The sequence below is a fragment of the Heterodontus francisci genome, chromosome 6 (assembly GCF_036365525.1).
Source record: "Heterodontus francisci isolate sHetFra1 chromosome 6, sHetFra1.hap1, whole genome shotgun sequence".
NCBI classification, from domain to species: domain Eukaryota; kingdom Metazoa; phylum Chordata; class Chondrichthyes; order Heterodontiformes; family Heterodontidae; genus Heterodontus; species Heterodontus francisci.
In genome coordinates this window covers 63,615,810-63,639,149 of record NC_090376.1, presented here as the reverse complement: position 1 = coordinate 63,639,149, position 23,340 = coordinate 63,615,810, and the positions used below count along the sequence as shown (strand labels likewise).

Sequence of the window (23,340 nt, the reverse complement as noted above, 5' to 3'; positions counted from 1 at the left end):
GCAAAGTGTGTCCAGTCAGTAATATCCTGTGCCATGAGGAAGCCTGCAATAGTAGCAAAGTTGCATGTTCCCTTCACTAGGTTGTCTCTGGCAAGAGAGAATGAAATGTAGTTAGTTCTCCTTGAATAAAGAACAGCAGTGACCTTCCTTACACAACAAGTGGACAGTAACTGTGAGATGTTGCAATAAACACATGAACCAGTAAAAGTTCATGGCTAATGTCACCTTGACAGACTCAAACTCCTTGCCCGGTTGTGAGATTGCAGTTGTGATTGTGCCTGTAGCTGGTGGCAGATTTCAGTAAAGATGTCCTTATTGAAGCATAGATGTCTCTCACAGTGTTCCTCACTGAGGTTCAGGTGGGGGAATTGCTCCCTGAACACCCAGGGTGGATATGGCAGTGGCATCGTGCTAATGCCACTGGACTAGTAAATCAGAGGCCCAGGTTAATGCTCTGGGGCCATGTGTTCGAATCTCACCACAGCAGATGGTGAAATTTGAATTCAATTAATAAATCTGGAATTAAAATCTAGTCTAATGTTGACCATGAAACCATTGTTGATTGTTGTAAAAACCCATCTGGTTCACTAATACCCTTTAGGGAAGGAAATCTGCCGTCCTCGCTTGGTCTGGCTTACATGTGACTCCAGACCCACAGCAATGTTTTTGACTTTTAAATGCCTTCTGAAGTGGCCTGACAAGCCACTCAGTTCAATCAAAAAGCTGCAAAGTCTAAGTAAAGGAATGAAACCAGACAGATCACCTGACATCAATCTAGGCACTGGAAATGACAGCGGCAAAACCAGCGCTGTCAACCGTGCAAAGTCCTCCTTACTAACATCTGGGGGCTTGTGCCAAAATGGGGAGAGCTGTTCTACAGAATAGTCAAGCAACAGCCTTACATAGTCAAACTCAGGGAATCGTACCTTGCAATGTCCCAGACACCATCATCACCATCCCTGAGGTGGCAGCACAGTGATATGCCATCAGGAGGGAGATGCATTAGGAGTTCCTAAACATTGACTCCCGTGAAGTCTCAAGGCATCAGGTCAAACATGGGCAAGGAAACCTCCTGCTGATTACCACCTACAGCCCCCCCTCGGCTGATGAATCAGTGCGTCTCCATTTTGAACACCAATTGGAAGAAGCACTGAGGGGAGCAAGGGCACAGAAAGTACTCTGGGTGGGGGACTTCAATGGCCACCACCAAAAGTGGCTCGGTAACACCACTACTGACCGAGCTGGCCGAGCCCTAAAGGACATAGCTGCTAGGCTGGGTCTGCGGCAGGTGGTGAGGAAACAAACAAGAGGGAAAAACCTACTTGACCTTGTCCTCACCAATCTACCTGTCACAAATGCATCTGTCCATGACAGTACTGGTGGGAGTGACCACCGCACAGTCCTTGTAGAGACAAAATCCCGTCTTCACATTGAGAATACCCACCATCATGTTGTGTGGCACTACCTATGTTAAATGGGATAGATTTCAACTGATCAAGAAACTCAAAACTGTACATCCATGACGTGCTGTGGGCCATCAGCAGCAGCAGAATTGTACTCAGCCACAATCTGTAACCTCATGGCCCAGTATATCCCCACTCTACCATTACCATCAAACCGGGGGAACCAATCCTGGTTCAATAAAGAGTGCAGGAGGGCATGTCAGGAGCAGCATCAGGCAAACCTAAAAATGAGGTGTCAGCCTGGTGAAGCTACAACACAGGACCGCTTGCATGCCTAACATTGGAAGCAGCATGCAACAGACAGGGCAAAGCGATCCCACAAACAACGGATTAGATCGAAGCTCTGCCGTGCTGCCATATCCAGTCGTGAATGGTGGTAGACAATAAGCAACTATAAGGCTCCACAAATATCTCCATCCTTGATGGGGGAATCCAGCACATCGATGCAAAATACAAGGCTGAAGCATTTGTATCCATCTTCAGCCAGAAATGCCAAGTGGATGATCCATCTTGGCCTCCTCCTGAGGACCCCAGCATCACAGATGCCAGTCTTCAGCCAATCCGATTCACACTACGTGGTATCAAGAAAGGGATGAAGACATTGGGTACTGCAAAAGACTATGGGCCCTGACAACATTCCGGCAATAGAACTGAAGAATTGTGCTACAGAACTAGCTGCGGCCCTCACCTGTTCCAATACAGCTACAACACTGGCATCTACCAGGCAGTGTGGAAAATTGCCCAGGTATGTCCTGTGCACAAAATGCAGGACAAATCCAACCCGGCCAATTACTGCCCAAACAGTCTACTTTCGATGATCAGCGAAGTGATGGAAGGGGTCGTTGGCACTTGCTCAGCAATAACTTGCTCACTGACTCTCAGTTTGGGTTCTGCCATGGCCAATCAGCTCCTGACCTCATTGCAGCCTTGGTCAAACATGGACAAAAGAGCTGAACTCCAGAGGTGAGGTAAGAGTGACTGTCCTTGACATCAAGGCAGCATTTGACCGAGTATGGCATCGAGGAGTCAATGCGAATCAGGGTGAAAACTCTCCGCTGGTTGGAGTCATACCTAACACAAAGAAAGATGGTTGTGGTTGTTGGAGGTCAATCATCTCAGTTTCAAGACATCACTGCAGGAGTTCCTCAACCATCTTCAGCTGCTTCATCAATGACCTTCCTTCAATCATAAGGTCAGAAGAGGGGATGTTCGCTGAGGATTGCACAATGTTCAGCACCATTCGTGACTCCTCAGATGCAACAAGACCTGGAAAATAGCCAGGCTTGGGCTGATAAGTGGCAAGTAACATTGCACCACACAAGTGCCAGGCAATGACCATCTCCAACAGGAGAGAATCTAACCATCTCCGCTTGACATTCAATGGCATTATGATTGCTGATTCCCCCACTATCAACATCTTGGGGGTTACCATTGACCAGAAACTGAACTGGAGTAGGCATGTAAATACCATGGCTATAAGAGAAGGTCAGAGGCTAGCAATTCTGAGGCAAGCAACTCACCTCCTGACTCCCCAAAGCCTGTCTACCATCTACAGGGCACAAGTCAGGAGTGTGATGTAATACTCTCCACTTGCCTGGATGGGTGCAGCTCCAACAACATTCAAGATGCTTCGACACCATCCAAGACAAAGCAGCCGCTTGATTGGCACCCCATTCACAAACATTCACTCCCTCCACCACCGATGCACAGTGGCAGAAATGTGGACCATCTACAAGATGCACTGCAGCAACGCACCAAGGCTCCTTAGACAGCACCTTCCAAACCCGTGACTTCTGCCACCTAGAATGACAAGGGCAGCAAATGCTTGGGAACACCACCACCTGCAAGTTCCCCTCCAAGCCACACACCATCCTGATGGAACTATATTGCCATTCCTTCACTAATGCTGGGTCAAAATCCTGAAACTCCCTTCCTAACAGTACTGTAGGTGTACCTATCCCACAAGGACTGCAGCGGTTCAAGAAGGCAGCTCACCACCACCTTCTCAAAGGCAATTAAGGATGAGTAATAAATGCCTTCCAAACCAGTGACGCCCACATCCCATGAATGAATTTTTAAAAATCAAAATAATTGTAGCTGTATTGCATTTTCTGGATACTGAAGTGGCTTCTATACATCAGCTGTCAGTCAAGCTTGGACCTTCAAGCTTCGTGTAAACAGGGTACATAATTTAACAAACTAAAGTTTATTCAGAATATGGCATTCAATTCATTGGAGAAGCACCTCCTCATTGTTTGTCTCCATGTTGTCTTTAAAACTATCTGGTCCTGACTATAATTCACCTTGGATGCTAACACATTGTGGAGCAATATTGCATGTTTTTTTTTATCTTTTTACTCTAGATTTTTGGGGGGGTTAGCATTTCAGACCACTTCTCTAAGTAAGCCTTCAATTTCTAAGTTCCAAAGAGAGCATCCTTTAGTCAGATTCCAAGTAAATTAATGGCACGTCCATGCATTAAACAGAGAATCCTCTAAGCTGATTTTCTCATTTTATTACAGGTCCATAGATGATATATCCTCAACCTCAGAAGGGAGCAGAATAAATATCACAGTTGATTGTGACTTAGGCTTTAACAGACAACTAAATTTATTGAACAGTAAAAGAATATGTTGTTACGACCAAAGCAGGATGAATGCACTGTCTTTTCTAGTTCCATTTTTCCACAGGTCACAACATATACTTTTGAAAATGTTTACCCAGTTACCGATGCAATCAATCATATGCCCTACTCTTCACTCCAGAATAAAATACATCAACCAAGTTTATTTAATAAACAACAAAATTATCAATTTATTATAAAACAAGACTTAACCAGTAACGAAGCAAAGCATTAATACATAGATTGAAATATGAAAGATCCCCCTTATAAATTCCCCACACACAAACTCACACACACACACACACTGAATAAAATACAGAAATTGTCTCTGCAGAGGTCTGTTACAAAAAAAAGGACAAAAAAGAATACTTTGGCCAAATACTTGCTAATTCTTGAAGAAAAAAGAAAAGATATGGAAAGATGTCAGTTGTCCCTTTTTGGTCTGACATCCCAAATACGTGTAGATGGCTGTCACTGGGATCTTTCTGGAGCAGTTCTTTTCAGGCAGCATTGAAGATCAGTTTGGCAGACTTTCCAGAAGAAAGTTGGTACCAAGAGTTTCTGGCAGGCTTTTCAGGACAAATGCAGCATCAGTTTCTCTACTTCTTACACCTGATTCTCAGGAAGTTCTCAAAGAGATAGAAGAGGGTGAGCTGAAGGTGGCTGCTCCCTTGGCTGGTTTTCTCCAACTGTCTTCAAAAAAGTTCACACCCCAACACACTGTCCAAAGTGAAATCAAAAACAATATCTCAAGAGTCAAGCCTCCTGACCCCTATAAATCTTGACTTGTCACTTCTCTTGTAAACATCTTCTCCAGGTCACCAAGGTTTTTGTTCTTTATTGCTTAAAGCACATAACTTCCAACAAGGTTATTTTTAGTGTCCTTTCAATGAATTGTCAACAACAAAGCAAAGTCCAGCTTCTATGAAATCTTCAGCCTTCCAATGATTCCATCTCCACAATTTAAATATAAGTCCTCAGAAACATATACTTAACAACATATATAGAAGCACTTTCATAACAAAGTGAACAACCACAGTGACACAACACAGAGTTTATAATTACTAAACTGTGGCCTAGGTTAAGTAGAAACTACCAAATAGTTGCACCCTCTCTGCTGAATTAAATATTCTTACCTGATGGTTATTTTCCTCTTCTTGCCATCCATGGAAGCTATGCTACTTGACAATTGCTCTCCAAGGCTCTAGTCACACTCTCCAAGGTCTATTTTAACTGTTGCCTCTTGGGGGGAAACAGATGACAGCTCATCAATTGGCCAATGTACACATCACTCAGTTTTCCTTTCAATTTCTCAATGTTGTAAATTGTTGTTAGTGCAGTTCAAACGTTGTTTACAGATGTCTCAGAGTCTTTATATGGCTCAACAGTTATTCACTTATTTTATATACATAACTATTTACACTCTCATTAAGCATGTCCAGCTAGCACATCTCATGATGCTTCTAGCTTCTTCCAAGCCTAATGCCCATGCGACTATTACATCATCACTACAGTGGGAGGGCTATTCACACTGTCTCAAATATTAACCCTTTCAGACTGTTATGCTACATCTTCCCCAAGTCTTTGTCCATTTATTTTTTTGATATATATATTTATACATTCATTCATTTGACTTTACATACAACCCCATCAGTACTTGAGCCTCCTCCGCAAGTCTCTGACATCAGTCTATCCGGAGGCTTCATTACTCTCCAAGATCGTGTTCTTGTCAAAGTGGAAGATCAGTAGTCTTTCTTGAAAGTCTTATTTGGCAACTTGAACCAATGTTTGTAGTATCCTGTTGTCTCTGCGTTTCTTGATCATCATCTGGTTCCTCCAGATATATAGCTCGTTGTTGTGCTTGAGGAATAGAGATAAGGTTTCTCCTATTCAGCATATAGTACCCCCAGGAGTGTGTACTACATAAGACTCTACCTTCACATCCTAGATCTCATATTCATACCTTCTCTCCATCCTTCAACATTTGTATGTTTCTGGTATAAAATCTCTATTGTAATTGCGAGCTTGTTGGTTCCTGTAAGACTTCTCTCTGACTTGAACTTTTTTGTAGTCTTGTATGTCTAGCCCCAGAAGTAGTTTTCCGGGTAGAATAGGAAGTTGAGTTTTTAACTTCCTCCCATCAGCAGCTCTGAAGGTGAAAGTCCACGTAACAAAGGAATGGATTGATATTTCAATAATGCAGTTGGAAGATCTTCGTTCTTCTTCAGCAATTATTTAATAGCTTGTACTCCGGTCTCTGCTTCGCCATTTGATTGAGGATAATGAGGGGAACTTGTGAGATGTTCAAATCCTCCCTTCCTCGCAAATTGTGTGAAATATTCATTTGCAAATTGTGGTCCCGAAAATAGTTTTGGAACGTCTGTTTGAAAGTGACTGTTGGACTCTGGCTGTTTGATTTCATCCACATTTTTAAAAATTAGATCTAAGTCTAAGCACACCTTTCTGCTTAACAGAGTTTAATGAGACTTTGATGGCACCCTCAAATCAAAGGCATGACTGACGGACAGAGTATGGAGTTCCATGGGACTTTCTTCAAAGTAAGACATAGGAGAACCGCAAGACATTCGCAATGTTGTGGCAATTGTGAAAACTATAATGGCCAAGAGGCTGGGAAGGATGTTGCCTGGGCTGGAGCATTTCAGCTATGAAGAGAGAGACTGAAAAGGCTAGGGTTGTTTTCCTTAGAGCAAGGAAGGCTGAGGGGGGACATGATTGAGGCATACAAAATTATGAGGGGCATTGATAGGTTAGATAGGAAGAAACTTTTTTCCTTAGCAGAGGGGTCAATAACCAGGGGCAGGAGATTTAGAGGGAATTTGAGGAAAAATGTTTTCACCCAGAGGGTGGTTGGAATCTGGAACACACTGCCTGAAGAGGTGGTTGAGGCAGGAAACCCCGCAACATTTAAGAAGTATTTAGATCAGCACTTGAAAAGCCATAGCATACAAGGCTACGGGCCAAGTGCTGGAAAATGGGATTAGAATAGCTAGGTGTTTGATGGCCGGCATGGACATGATGGGCCGAAGGGCCTGTTTCTGTGCTGTATAACTCTATGACTCTAAGGATGAAACATTCATCTCAGGGCTGAATACTTCCATCTCTGACACTTAGCATTTTCTGTTGATAAAATGCCACATAATAGACTTGCCAGCAAAGTTGAAGTCCATGGAATGAAAGGGAAAGTGGCAGCATGGATACAAGTTGGCTGAGTGACAGGAAACAGCATAGTGGTGAACGGTTGTTTCTCAGACTGGAGGAAGATATATAGTGGGGTTGCAGGGTCAGTAATAGGACAGCTGCTTTTCTTGATATATGTTAATGACCTAGACTTGGGTGTGCACAGACCAGTTGATTGCAGACTGGGAAAATGAGCAGAGGTCACGCAGAGCAGGACAATGTGAGATCATTAAACTTCTTCCTGCATTGCATCCATGTTCTTGGAGTTATACTTCCGCGTTGACCTCTGCAGCTATCTCTTGCTGTAATAGGAAGGAGGGGGGAGGAAGGCTCACAGTAGAAGGGCTATATCAGCAGAGGGTGCTTAGGGAGCAATTCTCGTACCTGAACTTCAATGATGACCAATGCTTGAGATGTTCGTGCTTCACTAAAGAGATCATCACTACAATCTGCTGTCTGCTGCAATCACAACACCAGCTTCAGAGCAGGACAAGGATTGCATTGCCTGTTAAGGTGAATAGGGCTCTGAACTTCTATGCATCTGGCTCCTTCCAAGTTGCTGCAGATATAAGTGGCAACTCACTGTTTGCAGTGCACTTCTGCATAAGGAAGGTCACTGAGGCTCTCTATGCAAAGAGAGACATCTTTATTTATTCCTTCATGGGATGTGGGCTGCACTGGCAAGGCCAGCATTTGTTGCCCATCTCTTATTACCCTTCCTAGGCTATTTCAGAGGCAAGTAAGAGTCAACCATATTGCTGTGGTTCTGGAGACAGCATATTTCCTGACCTAAATAGCATTAGTGAGCCCGATGGGTTTTTACAACAAACAATGATAATTCTGTGGCACAGTGGCGCAGTGGTTAGCTCCGCAGCCTCACAGCTCCAGCGACCCGGGTTCAATTCTGGGTACTGCCTGTGTGGAGTTTGCAAGTTCTCCCTGTGTCTGCGTGGGTTTCCTCCGGGTGCTCCGGTTTCCTCCCACATGCCAAAGACTTGCAGGTTGATAGGTAAATTGGTCATTAGCAATTGCCCCTAGTGTAGGTAGGTGGTAGGGAAATATAGGGACAGGTGGGGATGTGGTAGGAATATGGGATTAGTGTAGGATTAGTATAAATGGGTGGTTGATGGTTGGCACAGACTCAGTGGGCCGAAGGGCCTGTTTCAGTGCTGTAGCTCTAAAAAAAAATTACTGAGACTAGCTCTCAATTCCAGATTTTTATGAATTAATTGAATTTAAATTCCACCAGCTGCTGTGGTGGCATTTGAACCCATGTCCCTAGGACATTAGCCTAGATCTCTGGATTAGTAGCCCTCAGTAACATTACCACTATGCCATCATCTCCTCTTTCATTCCAAAGAGAAGCAGACAGAGTGAGCATTTGGGTTTGGAAGAAATGAAGCCTTCCCCACGATGCAGGATGCCATTGACTATACACGCATTGCTTAGCGTGTGCCTTATGGCAATTATGGTTGAATAGCTGCCAATGTGTACAAGCTGTGAGATGTGGATTTGAGGTTTGCAACAGTGCTAAGTGTTTAAAGGTGAGGTGAAGCATATGAATGTTAGATTTGAGCCCTGATTCATAGATTGTTGGTAGGTGAGTGATGGGGGTCTGGTCAGTTGACTGGTGGCTAAGGTTAGTAGTGCAGTTGTTAGGATATGGCACTTGAAGATGTCTTCGCTGGCCTTGATCACTCACGTGAGATCATAAACCTTTTCCTTCATTGCATCCAGGTTCTTGAAGTTATACTCCTGGTATTAACCTCTGCGGCTATCTCTTGCCACTGCCTTCTGAGCAAGAACCTGGAGGACCTCCTGACTCCCTGAGGATAAAAGCCATCTCTCCATCATTCCGCCTCCTCAACCAAGAATTCCAATGCAGTATCTGAAAACTCCCATCATTCACCAGCCAATACCTTGCCCAAGCAAACATTTTTTTGTTCTCATTTCTATGTGAGATGCTGGCAAAGTTGTGCTTATTACCCATCCTTATTTACAATCGGAAGGTAGTGGTGGGCTTTCTCCTTGAACTGTCACAGTCCTTGTAATAATAATGTTCCCATGATGATGTCAGGAAGGGGATTACAGCATGTTAACCCAATGACAATGAAGAATAGGCAATATATGTCCAAATCAGAATGGTGTGTGACTTATAGAGCATTTTCATATCATGAGATTGCCTATCTTGTCCTTCCTGGTGGTGGAGTTTGCAGGATTGAGAGGTGCTGTCATTGTAACATTGCTGAAGTGTATCCTTTAGATAAAAGCAAAATACTGCGGATGCTGGAAATCTGAAATAAAAACAAGAAATGCTGGAAATACTCAGCAGGTCTGGCAGCATCTGTGGAGGGAAAAGCAGAGTTCATGTTTCAGGTCAGAGACCCTTCTTCAGAACTAACAGATATTAGAAATGTGAAAGATTTTAAGCAAGTAAAGCGGGGGTGGGGCAAGAGATAACAAAGGAGAAGGTGTAGATAGGACAAAGTCACAGAGAATAACCGACCAGAAGGTCATGGAGCAAAGGCAAATAATATGTTAATGGTATGTTGAAAGACAAAGCATTAGTACAGATAGGGTGTTAATGGACTGAAAACTGTACAGCCACAAAACTGAACAGCCACTGAGAGAGAGAGAGAGAGAGAGAGAGAGAGACTGAGAGAGAGAGACTGAGAGAGAGATATCTGCTAGATCTGAAGAAAGGTCACTGACCCTTCCCTCTCCACAGATGCTGCCAGACCTGCTGAGTATTTCCAACATTTCTTGTTTGTATCCTATAGATGGTCTGTGCTGCAGCCCTGTTGTGCCAGTGAATGGAGAGGGTGAATCGTGAGTCCAATGGCAGGGACAACATTCAAATAAACCGCTGTGTTCTGGACAGTGTCAAACTTCTTGCTCTGTTGCATCCACACCTATTGAGGCAATTAACAAGTATTCTATTACACAATTAATTAGTACCTTTAGATTGTAGAAAAGAGGATAGGAGAAATAAACTAGGAAATTATAGGCCTATTAGTCTGATGTCTGTTGTAGGGAAGTACTAGAATCTGTTATTAGGGACAGCGACAGAGCACGTGGACAAATATGAATGGATTAGAGAGCCAGCATAGATTTGTGAAAGGTAACACATGCCTCATGAACTTAATTAAATTTTTTGAGGAAGTTGCTGAAGTGGTAGATAAGGGAGTGTCTATGGATGCTATTTATATGGACTTCGAGAAGACTTTTGATAAGGTTCCACACAAGAGACTGTTAACAAAAATGAGAGTACATGGGCAGGGAATTGTTTAGGAGGTAGGAAACAGATAGTAGGGATAATAGGTATGCACTCAAATTGACAGGATGTCCACCAGAGATCTGTATTGCAGCCTTAGCTTTGCACTATATTTATGAATAAGCTAGAAAAAGGAATAGAGAGCAATATATCCAGGTTTGCTGATAACACTGTTAGTACAGTAAATAGCCTATATGGGAGCAAAAAGTTGTAGTGAGCAGACAAAACTATGGCAGATGGAGTTTAATGCGGAAAACTGTTAGGTCATCCAATGTGGACCTGAGAAAGACAGATCAAAGTATTTTCTAAATAGTGAGAAACTAGGAACAGTGGAGGAGCTGAGAGATCCTGGATTCCATATAAAGAAATCACTAAAAGCTCGTGGACAGGTACAAAGAATAATTAAAAAGGCCAATAGAATGTTGGCCTTTATCTCAAGGGGGCCAAAATACAAAAAGGTGGAAGTTTTGGTACAGTTATATAAAGCTCTGTTTAGCACCCATCCAGAGTATTGCATTTAGCTCTGAGCGCTGCACCTCAGAAGGATATATTGGCCTTGGAGAGGGTACAGTGCAGATTCACCAGAATGGTACTGGGGTTAAAAGGGATACATTATGAGTATAGGTCGCATAGACTAGATTTGTTTTTCCCTTGAGTAAAGAAGATTAAGCGACAACCTAGTTGAGGTGTTTAAAATCATTGAAGGATTAGATAGCAGAGATAGCAGAGATAGAGAGGAACCATTTCATCTAGTTGGTGAATACAGAACAAGGGGACACAACTTTAAAATTAGAGCTAGGCAGTTCGGGGTGATATCGGGAAGTACTTCTTCACACAAAGCGTAATGGAAATCTGTAACTCTCAAAATCTGTTGAGACTATGTCAAGTGAAATTAAAAAACTGAGATTGATAGGTCTTTACTAAACAAGGGTATTAAAAGTTACAGAATCAAGGCGTGTAAATTGAATTAACATTCAGATCAGCCATGAACTGAATGGTAGAGCAGGTTCGAGGGATTGAATGGCCTTTTCATATTCCTATGTTCCTTTGAGAGTTTAGGAAGTGAGCCACTAGTCTTATGATACCTAGCCTCTGCCTTACTCTTGTAGCCACAATGTTGGCATATCAGATCCAGTTAAGTTTCTGATCATTAGCAACTCCCCAAAATGTTGGTGGTGACCGATTTGGTAATGATAGTGCTGTTGCAGGTCAAGCAGAGATGGCTGGGATGCTTCTTGGTTGAGATAGTCAGTACCTGCCATTGATGTTATGTGAAATTTATTTGCCACTTGTTAGCCTAGATGTTATTTAGGTCCCACTGTAGGTTGGTACAGGATGTTTCATTTTCAAAGAAGTAATGAATGGCATTTATCACTGTGGAATCATTAGCAAACAAACCCAATCCTAACCTTACAACAGAGGGAAAGTTATCAATAATGGTTGGTCTGAGAATGCTTCCCGAAGGAACTGTTGTGACAATGCCCTTGGACTACAATAACTGACAACTACAACCACCTTCCCTTCTGCCATGTATACTCCAGTCATAGAGTCATAGAGTTTTACAACACAGAAACAGGCCCTTCAGCCAAACGCGCCTGCGCTGACCATCAAGTACCCGTCCTAACTAATCCCATTTCCCCCACTTGGCCCATTGCAGAGTTTTCCATTTGACTCCTACTGATTTCAGTTTTGCTAGGACTCCTTACTATCTGAAATGCTGCCTTGGTGTTGAAGGCATCTATTTTCACCTGTCCTCTGGCCATCAACTCTTCTATTCATATCTGTGTCAAGACTATAATGAGATCTGGAGTCAAGTGCTCCTGGTGGAAACTAAGCTGAGAACCAATGAGCAAGTATCACTTGCTAGCACTCTTGATGACTCCTTCAATTTACTGATGATTAGGAAGAAGTGGATAGGGTGGTAATTGGCATGTTTAGATTTATAAGGGTGATTTTCACCTTCACAGTAAACTGGTAGGGTGAATCACCCAGCCATTATAGAACACATCCAATATTAACTAGTAAAGTAAGGATGCTATTCCTGCACACCCTTCTATACTCACGATTGAACCAAGTCTTCCAGCTTAATGGTGATGGAAGAGTGAGGGATGTGCAGGGCCATGCGGTTAGATTGTGGTGGTGTACAATTCTGCTGCTGATGATGGCCCAAAGTCCAGTTTTGAGTTTCTAGACATGTCCTTTATCTGTTCCTTCATTAACAAACTTCTGCTGTCTGGAAACCTCTGTTTCTCGATGTTTTAGCTTGCATGAAAACTAATTCCTTTACAGATACTCTAGTTCTCACCTGTTACATATAAATTCATAACTAATAAATGTTTTCTCCTTTAGGTTCATCACTGAGTGTGATTTTCGATATCAACTTTCAGTTGGCCGTTACTATTTCTACTGCGATATCAGTTAGTTATACATTGCTCGGCGGTTTGTACTCAGTTGCCTACACGGACATGGCCCAACTGTTCTTCATCTTTATAGGATTGGTGAGTTTATAAAACTTGTTTTAAATTGTTAATAGAGTTAAATTTCAAACATCTGCAAAAACAGAACGCATTTAATGGTGGATTAAGACTTTTTGCTTTGATTCCTCATGCAGTTCGTCAGCCTGCCTTTTGCTGCTACTCATCCTGCCGTTACAAATATCGGCATCACCGCTAGCCAATATGTTTACCGTGAACCATGGCTCGGAACCATAGGTCCTGGAACTGTTTGGATTTGGGTTGATAATTGGTTTTTGATGGTATGTATGCAGTATTAGAACATAGAACATAGAACAGTACAGCACAGTACAGGCCCTTCGGCCCACGATGTTGTGCCGACCCTTTAACCTACTCTAAGATCAAACTACCTACATACCCTTCATTCTACTATCATCCATGTACCTATCCAAGAGTCGCTTAAATGTCCCTAATGTATCTGCTTCTACTACCACCGCTGGCAGTGCATTCCATGCACCCACCAATCTCTGTGTAAAGAACCTACCTCTGACATCTCCCCTAAACCTTCCTCCAATCACCTTAAAATTATGCCCCCTGGTGATAGCCCTTTCCACCCTGGGAAAAAGTCTCTGGCTATCCACTCTATCTATGTCTCTCATCATCTTGTACACCTCTATCAAGTCACCTCTCATCCTTCTTCGCTCCAATGAGAAAAGCCCTAGCTCCCTCAATCTTTCTTCGTAAGACATGCCCTCTAGTCCAGGCAGCATCCTGGTAAATCTCCTCTGCACCCTCTCTAAAGCTTCCACATCCTTCCTATAATGAGGCGACCAGAATTGAACACAATATTCCAAGTGTGGTCTAACCAGGGCTTTATAGAGCTGCAGCATAACCTCGCGGCTCTTAAACTCAATCCCCCTGTTAATGAAAGCCAACACACCATACGCCTTCTTAACAACCCTATCAACTTGGGTGGCAACTTTGAGGGATCTATGGACGTGGACCCCAAGATCCCTCTGTTCCTCCACACTGCCAAGAATCCTGGCTTTAAGCCTGTATTCTGCATTCAAATTCGACCTTCCAAAATGAATCACTTCACACTTTTCCATGTTGAACTCCATCTGCCACTTCTCAGCCCAGCTCTGCATCCTGTCAATGTCCCGTTGCCACCTACAACAGCCCTCCACACTATCCACAACTCCAGCAACCTTTGTGTCATCGGCAAACTTACTAACCCAGCCTTCCACTTCCTCATCCAAGTCATTCATAAAAATCACAAAGAGTAGAGGTCCCAGAACAGATCCCTGCGGAACACCACTGGTCACCGAGCTCCAGGCTGAATACTTTCCATCTACTACCACCCTCTGACTTCTATGGGCCAGCCAATTTTGTATCCAGACAGCCAAATTTCCCTGAATCCCATGCCTCCTTACTTTCTGAATGAGCCTACCATGAGGAACCTTATCAAATGCCTTGCTAAAATCCATATACACCACATCCACTGCTCTTCCTTCATCAATGTGTTTTGTCACATCCTCAAAGAATTCAATAAGGCTTGTGAGGCATGACCTGCCCCTCACAAAGCCATGCTGACTATCTCTAATCAAACTATGCTTTTCCAAATAATCATAAATCCTGTCTCTCAGAATTCTCTCCAATAATTTGCCCACCACCGACGTAAGACTGACTGGTCTTGAACAAGGGAATAACATTTGCCACCCTCCAGTCATCTGGTATTACTCCAGTGGACAGTAAGGACGCAAAGATCATCGCCAAAGGCGCGGCAATCTCTTCCCTCGCTTCCCGTAATAACCTTGGGTATATCCCGTCTGGCCCCGGGGACTTATCTGTCCTCATGTCTTTCAAAATTTCCTTAACATCAACCTGTTCGAGCATATCAGCCTGTTTCACGCTGTCCTCACAAACGACATGGTCGCTCTCACTAGTGAATACTGAAGCAAAGTATTCATTTAGGACCTCCCCTACCTCCTCCAACTCCAGGCACAAGTTCCCTCCACTATCCTTGATCGGCCCTACCTTCACTCTGGCCATCCTCTTGTTCCTCACTTAAGTGTAGAACGCCTTGGGATTTTCCTTAATCCTACCCGCCAAGACTTTTTCATTTCCCCTTCTAGCTCTCCTAAGTCCATTCTTCAGTTCCTTCCTGGCTACCTTGTAACCCTCTAGAGCCCTGTCTGATCCTTGCTTCCTCAACCTTAAGTAAGCTTCCTCTTGACTAGCTGTTCCACATCTCTTGTCATCCAAGGTTGCTTCACCCTACAATCCCTTCCTTGCCTCATCGAGACAAACCTATCCAGCAGTCGCAGCAAGTGCTCCCGATACAACCTCCACATTTCTGTCATGCATTTCCCTGAGAACATCTGTTCCCAGTTTATGCTCCCCAGTTCCTGCCTAATAGCATTGTAATTCCCCCTCCCCCAATTAAATATTTTCCCATCCCATCTGCTCCTATCCCTCTCCATGACTATAGTAAAGGTCAGGGAGTTGTGATCACTATCACCGAAATGCTCTCCCACCGAGAGATCTGCCACCTGGCCTGGTTCGTTGCCAAGCACCAAGTCCAACATAGTCTCCCCTCTAGTCGGCCTATCTACATATTGAGTCAGGAAACCTTCCTGGACACACCTGACAAAATCTGCTCCATCCAAACTATTTGCACTAAGGAGGTTGCAATCAATATTAGGGAAGTTGATGTCACCCATGACAACAACCCTGTTACTTCTGCACCTTTCCAAAATCTGCCTCCCAATCTGTTCCTCCATGTCTCTGATGCTATGGGGGGGTCTATAGAAAACTCCCATAAAGTGACTGCTCCTTTCCTGTTTCTGACTTCCACCCATAATGACTCAGTAGACAAACCCTCCTCGACGACCTCCCTTTCTGCAGCTGTAATACTATCCCTGATTAGCAATGCCACTCCCCCACCTCTTTTACCTCCCTCCCTTTTCCTTTTGAAACATCTAAACCCCGGAACATCCAACATCCATTCCTGCCCCTGTGATATCCAAGTCTCCATAATGGCCACAACATCGTAGCTCCAAGTACTGATCCATGCTCTAAGTTCATCACCCTTATTCCTGACACTTCTTGCGTTAAAATAGACACACTTCAACCCATCATACTGGCTGCAACTTTGCCCTGTCAACTGTCTAACCTTCCTCACAGACTCTCTGCACTCTGTATCTTCCTGTTCAACAGCTACCCCATCCACTGATCCGTAGCTCCGGTTCCCATCCCCCTGCCAAACTAATTTAAACCCTCCCGAAGTGCTCTAGCAAACCTCCCGCCCAGGATATTGGTGCCCCTCCAGTTCAGATGCAACCCGTCCTTCTTGTACAGGTCCCACCTTCCCCAGAAGGTATCCCAATGATCCACATATCTGAAACCCTCCCTCCTACACCAGCTCTGTAGCCACGTGTTCCGCTGCATTCGCTCTCTGTTTCTAGCCTCACTAGCACGTGGCACCAGTATCAATCCTGAGATTACTACTCTGCTCGTCCTGCCTTTTAGCTTCCAACCTAACTCCCTATATTCGCTTTTCAGGTCCTCATCCCTTTTCCTAGCTATGTCATTGGTACCGAAGTGTACCATGACTTCTGGCTGCTCCCCCTCCCCCTTAAGAATCCTGTAGACGCGATCCGAGACATCCCTGACCCTGGCACCCGGGAGGCAACATACCATCCGGGAGTCTCGTTCGCGACCACAGAATCTCCTGTCTGTTCCTCTAACCATTGAATCTCCTATCACTATCGCTCCCCTATTCTCCCCCCTTCCCTTCTGAGCCACAGAGCTCAGTGCCAGAGACCTGGCCGCTGTGGCTTTCCCCAGGTAGGTCATCACCCCCCAACCGTATCCAAAACAGTATATTTATTATTGAGGGGAACGGCCACAGGGGATCCCTGCACTGTGCGCCTATTCCCTTTCCCTCCCCTGACAGTCACCCAGCTACCTTTATCCTGTAACTTAGGTGTCACTACTTGCCTATAACTGCTCTCTATCACCCCCTCAGCCTCCTGAATGATCCGAAGTTCATCCAGCTCCAGCTCCAGTTCCCCAACGCGGTCTGTGAGGAGCTAGAGTTGGGTGCCCTTCTCACAGGTGAAGTCAGCAGGGACACAAGTGGTGACCCTTACCTCCCACATCCTGCAAGAGGAGCGTGCAACTGCCCTAGCTTCCATCCCCTCTGCTCTAAATTGACAAAAGAGATTTAAAAAAAATCTGTGTAAGGTAAATGAAGTGGCACCACTTCCTTCAAGGCACCAGGATCCCCAGGATCCATCTAAAGAAACATTTTTCCCTCGCATCTCTAAAGACCCTGGGCTGGATTATGCCATGCCCCTGACCTCGTGATCCATGGCAGGAGAGAGGGCTTAAGAGGCCTGCCACAGACCTCGATGCTGGGAGGGCCCGGCCCGATTCTCCTGGTCGTGAGGCACTGTGGCAGCCCCCCGTCACTGCGTGACGGGACCTGAATTTAAATATTTAAATTCATAAAATGAATACTTTTAAATGGACTTCACTTCAATCTTCAGGGCCTGTCGCGATCTTTGGTGCAGCGACTGTCACTCCCGCGCTTTCAATTCCCTGTCCGGGGAAAGGCAGTGTGACCCTGGTGGGGAGGGGCTAGGAGTTAATATTTTCTGTGATGGGGGTAGACGGGGTCAAATAAACGTAATGCGTGTAGGGGATGGTGGGAAGGGGTGAACTCTAAACTTTCTGCAGTTTGGGGAGGGGAAAGGTCACATTTAAAAGGTAAATTTTATGTGGGGTGGGGGGTGGGGGAGAGTGCAAATAATTAATGCAAATGTTATTGGGATGGGAAAGTGGGTTTAGAAATTTATTGTCTATTTTTTGGGGGGATACTTCTTTAAAAATTTAAATGAGCCAGCAGGGCCGGCTGCCCTTTAGAAATGGTGCCAGTGCCTGCACACAGGCAGCTGATGCCATTGCCGGGGACAGACAGCCCGCTCCTTCCATGAGATTTGGGGGGGCCAGGTCACCCCGGCTATTTAATTGAGCTGCCGCACAGGAGATTGAGGCAGCTCTTCGGCATGCGGCCTTCACGGGCATTCTGCCATTTTTTGAGCTCACCACCGAGATCAGCAGCGGGCTGTTAAAATCCAACCCATTAGATCTACAGCAGCAGTGGAAATGGTTTCCAGTGACAATTCAGCTGCCATTGTTTCTCACAGCACAGACTATTTCTCCTCATTAGCCTACACAAAGCTAGGGTATCCAATTGCAGATACTAATTGCAGTCCCTGGATTACAGGTTTCAATTTTGTAGATCCAAATAGGGAATTGAATTATGATTTACCATAAAACGATTTAGGTGGCTGAGTAATCTATGTGGATGCTTTGGTCGCATATTTATCACTTGGTAAGCATCATGCTTTGTTTCTTGAAATGGCATCAATTTGTCAATGGTTGTGGATTTCACAAGCTCTTTGTCCAAGTTCTAAGTTGCAATAGGTGGAATTCCATAGGTATAGGTCATGTGAATTGCCAGTCAAAGGACCTAAGATGAAATAAAACTTGCTACTGCTAAGATTAAGCTCAGTTCCATGTTTTGTCCAAAATACAATGTTGTAGGTGGGGGGCATGGGGGTGGTGGGGGTGGAAAACTAGTGCAACTTCTACCCTCTCCTCAATGTCAAATTGAGCTGTCGGGGAATTCCCAGGCTTTGGGTCATCCTGTCTTGCAAGGACAAATTGAAGTAGGTGCCTCTGAACTATCACTTGCAAACCAGCCTATTTCAACTTACCAAATGGCTTGTTTTCTGGGGTTTGGGACAGGGTCTTCGATTTTGTATATGGGCTGCCAGGTTCCATTCCACACACTTTCACTGGCTGAGTGGAACTCCCAGAACTTACCCAACAGCAACAACAACTTGCATTTACATTGCACCATAATGTAGTAAAAAATTCCCCAGGCACTTCACAGGAACTTGGACAAAGTTTATCAAGCATCATGAGGGGATATTAGGAGATACATTGTAAGGACCTTCTTAAAGAAGGAGATAGAGGTAGACAGGCAGAGGGTTTAGGGAGTAAATTCCATCACTTAGAGCCTAGGCAGTTGATGACATGGACGACAATATTGGGGTGAATAAAATCAGGGTGAAAAAGAAGCCAGAATTGAGTATAGAGATCTAGGAAGGCTGTAGGAGGTTACACAGATAAGGAGGGGAGAGGCCATGAAGTGGTTTGAACACAACAATGAGAATTTCAAATTTGAGGCGCTACTGGCCACTTTTCAATTGATGCTCAGAAATTTTGAAGTCATTTTTCTGGTTTTCAGGGCTTTCTTGTTGCTTTCTGTGTTTTGAAACAATGTTCCTGTCATTTTGCTGTTCAAGGCCTGAATGCTGCAGTCACTGTAGACGCTGCAGTTTCTCAGCTTGCCGCAGCTTATCCTATTGCTTTTGGGTGTTTTTTCCTGACTCCGCCCATGAAGCTCGGTTGCAGCAGGAACGCACCATGATGCTTGCATAGGCTGTTATGCTGACACAGACTTTTCCAGACTTTTACTTATGTTTTGCCATTGACTTTCGTGACCCTTTGCTCAGGATCAATCCAACTGTTCGTGACCCCATAACTCATCTTCCCTAGCTGAGCACTGCCCAGCACTATACCCCTCAATGTGTTGTTCCAATTTTTAAAGCTTACAGAATTCACTGCATAGTGGTTTTCAGTTTTTACACTACACACTCTTTGTCAACTGAACAGTTTTGACTCTGAATTTCATTATTGCTAACCAGCCACTTACAGTTTCTCCAGTATTGATGGTTCCGCTCTGCACATGGTGAACTTAGATTTCAAGAATCTTCGAGTCTTCAACTCTTCAAATCTTCACCACCACTGTTTTAATCCTACTGTTACTGCCATATTGCATTTCTTCTCCTTGTGCCTACTAAGACTTCAGACATCAAGGCATTCACCACACTTAAATAGTGGGTTTCTTTATTGAGGGTAGTAGCATTGCAAAAGAACATCTGCACATGTCTGATCTGTCTTGTGATCAGCAGCATAATCCCAGTGAAACTCAGCCACATGATATGTTACATTATTTTCTCTCTAGCAAGGTGTACTGAAGGTGTAACTGCAATCACTTAAAAGTGCACTGCAACATTAAATAGGGAGGTACCGGTGTTAAAGGCAGTGGCAACATCAATCATCAGGCTACATTGTCTTCTGTCATGCCCCTCATCACTGCTGCTTTCCCCAATATTCTTGATAGATTCATTGTAATTTAATTCAGAAGTAGCAATAAACTCATGGGTGTTCTGAAGGTCATTGTGGTACAGAACTTCCAAATATACCTCTGCTAGTGTACCACTAATTCTTTCCCAAAATTCCTCTATTAATTTATGCATTAACCTTCCATGCAATTGCACAGTTTGCACCACTACGGCCTTCCCAACCCTGTCAAATTTAATATTATCGGTATAACTTTGTGGTGAAAATTGTGATATGGGATCTTTCAGGTTGGCATTATTACCAGCCAATGTATTGGCCCTGCAGAACATTTGAGGCAACTCTCCTGGGGGTGTTTCTGCATCACATTTACAGGGAGAGTAGGTTTGAAGCAGACCTTTTAATTCAATTGCCTGTTTGGTTTCTCCACCACATTCTCTTACACGATAAATGAAAATTTCCTTGTGGCTTCCATCTGAGTCTCTTACACCATTGGTAGAGAATCGTGAGTGTATTTCTAGTAGCAAGCATAATCATCTGCAACTCGATATCTGATAACCAAAAAGACTTCCACGTCCTGGGTTTACACAGGCATATATCCCCTCATGCTCTTGCCACCACCGTGGCTGACATAACATGGTTTCCCCATCATTCACTGACTGCATGGACCCGCCTATGTTTCCCTAATAGTCTCCTGTTTGATAATAGTTTGTACTCTCATTTGTCTCCACTCAAATAAACCATGCATGTTGTTGATGATCCTTCCTCAATTTACACTTTACGCATATCCCTCTTACTTCCCTTACTTTATAGGTTGTTACACTCACTTTAGCTCTTGTACAATTTGTTTGACAATTACCCTTGATGATTTTTTTAATGGTACTTTCCCTTGCTGTACCTCTAGGTGGGTCTCAGGAGCAATATTTATCTAACCTTCATAATCTGAGCTGCCAGTCTGACAACGCTCGATTGTGGTATTTTCGTGGCTACTTTGGTGCAAAACACCACTCCATCCATCAGTAGCTACAGCAATTTCCCCATCCTTCCTGGGAAAGGTTAGTTGACCCCGATAGAGGAGAGACAAAATAATCTCTCTCCATCCAAAGGACCACTGAGGGGCCTGTCTCTTTCCTCTTACTTTCTGTCTTTGTGCTTGAATCAAGACTGGAGACCATGGGGTCTCCACAGATGTAGGAGGGATTTGATCTCCCTCTCTCAGACCTGGATCGTACGGTACCTGATGAGATGCTGCATCAGGCACCTCTTCTGTGACATCCCATTGGTTAGGGTGGATCTGTCTCACCTTGCTCATGGTCGTTGCCTGTTGTCTTCCTGACCTGCTTGTAAGCAGAAAGAGTTTCATCTGGGTAATATGGAACCATTTCACTTTCTAAGGTAGCTGAACCTCATACACCATGGGGCTAGCCTTGTCAACGATACTATATGGTCTCTTGCCCTACATGGATCACCACCTTGCCGTAGTGGAGAGGCTTGTGTGCCGATAATCCCTTGAGCAATGCTGTCAGGAGCTCCTTGCTCCTGGTAGGGCCACCCATAGTGGCAAGGTTGAGGGAGGTGCCAGAATAAGTGCGATCCAAGAAGTCCTCAACAGCAGAACAGGCAAAGGAAGACTGTGCGTCTCACTGGCTGTGGTGGAAGAAGGCTGCAAGGGCAAGATGGTTCCATTCATTGTGGTTTGACATGTCACTGAAATTTAGCCACCAATCCATCACGATTGTGTAGACAATGACGGAGCCCCCAAGGTCCCCACTTAAACAAAGTCATGCGCTGGCTTCTACCAGGGTCCATTTGCCCAGTCCTGTGGCAACGGAGAATTAGTGAGGGGGCAGGACTGTGAACCTGGGAGTCCCTAGTCAAGAATCTGCACACGGGCGACAGATACATGAAGGTCATTGGACCCCTGTGTTGGGACAGAGGTGTCTTTGGGCACCAGCATCTGTGACTGAGCAGTCCTCTTCAGGATACCCTCTGCTCACTCCAAATGGGGAGGGGGCTAGAAAAGGTGCCCTAAAAATAGCCTGTCCCACTTTCTCCTGGCTGGGGAACCACACACTGCAGGATCACCATCTTCATGGTCAAAGAAAGAAAACTTTAAATTTTGCAACTTGGAATGTTAGAACACTCATGGAAAATCTCAAGAGTGACCATCCGGAAAGTAGAACTGCAATCGTATCATGTGAGGTATCAAGACTCCAAACTGACATCGCCACCCTCAGTAAGACCCATCTTTCTGTGGAGGAACAGCTGAAGGAACAAGCAGGGGGATTCACCTGCTACTGGAAAGGAAAGGCTGACAGCGACCCTCCTGTCCACGGAGTTGGTTTTGCCATCCGGAATAGAATCTTGGATGCACTGCCAGAACTCCCCAACTGTATAAATGAAAGACTCATGACACTTCACCTACAGCTCAGCCGTAATCAATATGCCACCATCAGCAGCACTTGTGCCCTGATCCTTGGTTCTGATGAAGATGTTGAGGAAAATTTCTATTCTGGCCTTGATGAAGTCCTCACTGCCATGTCAAAAGAAGAGAAGATCATCCTTCTGGGGGACTTTAATGCAAGGGTTGGCTATGTCTCTGATATCTGGAGAGGAACCATTGGGAAAAACAGGGTGGGAAAATCCTATGCAAATGGTATCGTCCTGCTGACAAAATGTACACGGCATGGCCTCATTATAACCAACACCCTCTTTCACCAGAAGGACAAATACAAAACCACATGGCGGAATCTTAGATCAAAGCACTGGCACCTCCTGGATTATGTCATTGCTTGAGTCAAAGATCTAAGTGATGTCTGTATCACTCAATACAAGCAGGGAACTGATGCCTGCTGAACAAATCACCAACATGCTCTATCGGTGATGAACATCCACCTAGCACCAAGGTGCATCGCAAGACCCAGAAGTCCAAGAGGAAGAAGATCAATGTCTCAGCCCTAAAGCAGCCCAACTGAAGAGAGGAATTGCAAGTGAAGCTCACAACTAGTCTAGAAAATCTTCATGCATCCAACTCAATTTAAGAACAGTGGGAACAAATAAAGACAGCTGTACTAGACTCCTGTGTCCAGACCATTGGTTTCGAACATTGTT

The 23,340-nt window shown here is 44.4% G+C and overlaps 1 protein-coding gene across 1 annotated transcript in view; it reads left to right on the top strand.

Moving 5' to 3' along the window:
• LOC137371576 (high-affinity choline transporter 1-like) overlaps positions 1–23,340 on the top strand; it is a 121,869-nt gene that overhangs the window by 48,465 nt on the left and 50,064 nt on the right. The window contains exons 4-5 of the mRNA XM_068034414.1: positions 12,908–13,056; positions 13,170–13,313. Coding sequence (XP_067890515.1) covers positions 12,908–13,056; positions 13,170–13,313 — 293 coding nt within the window. The remainder of the gene's footprint in view (positions 1–12,907; positions 13,057–13,169; positions 13,314–23,340) is intronic.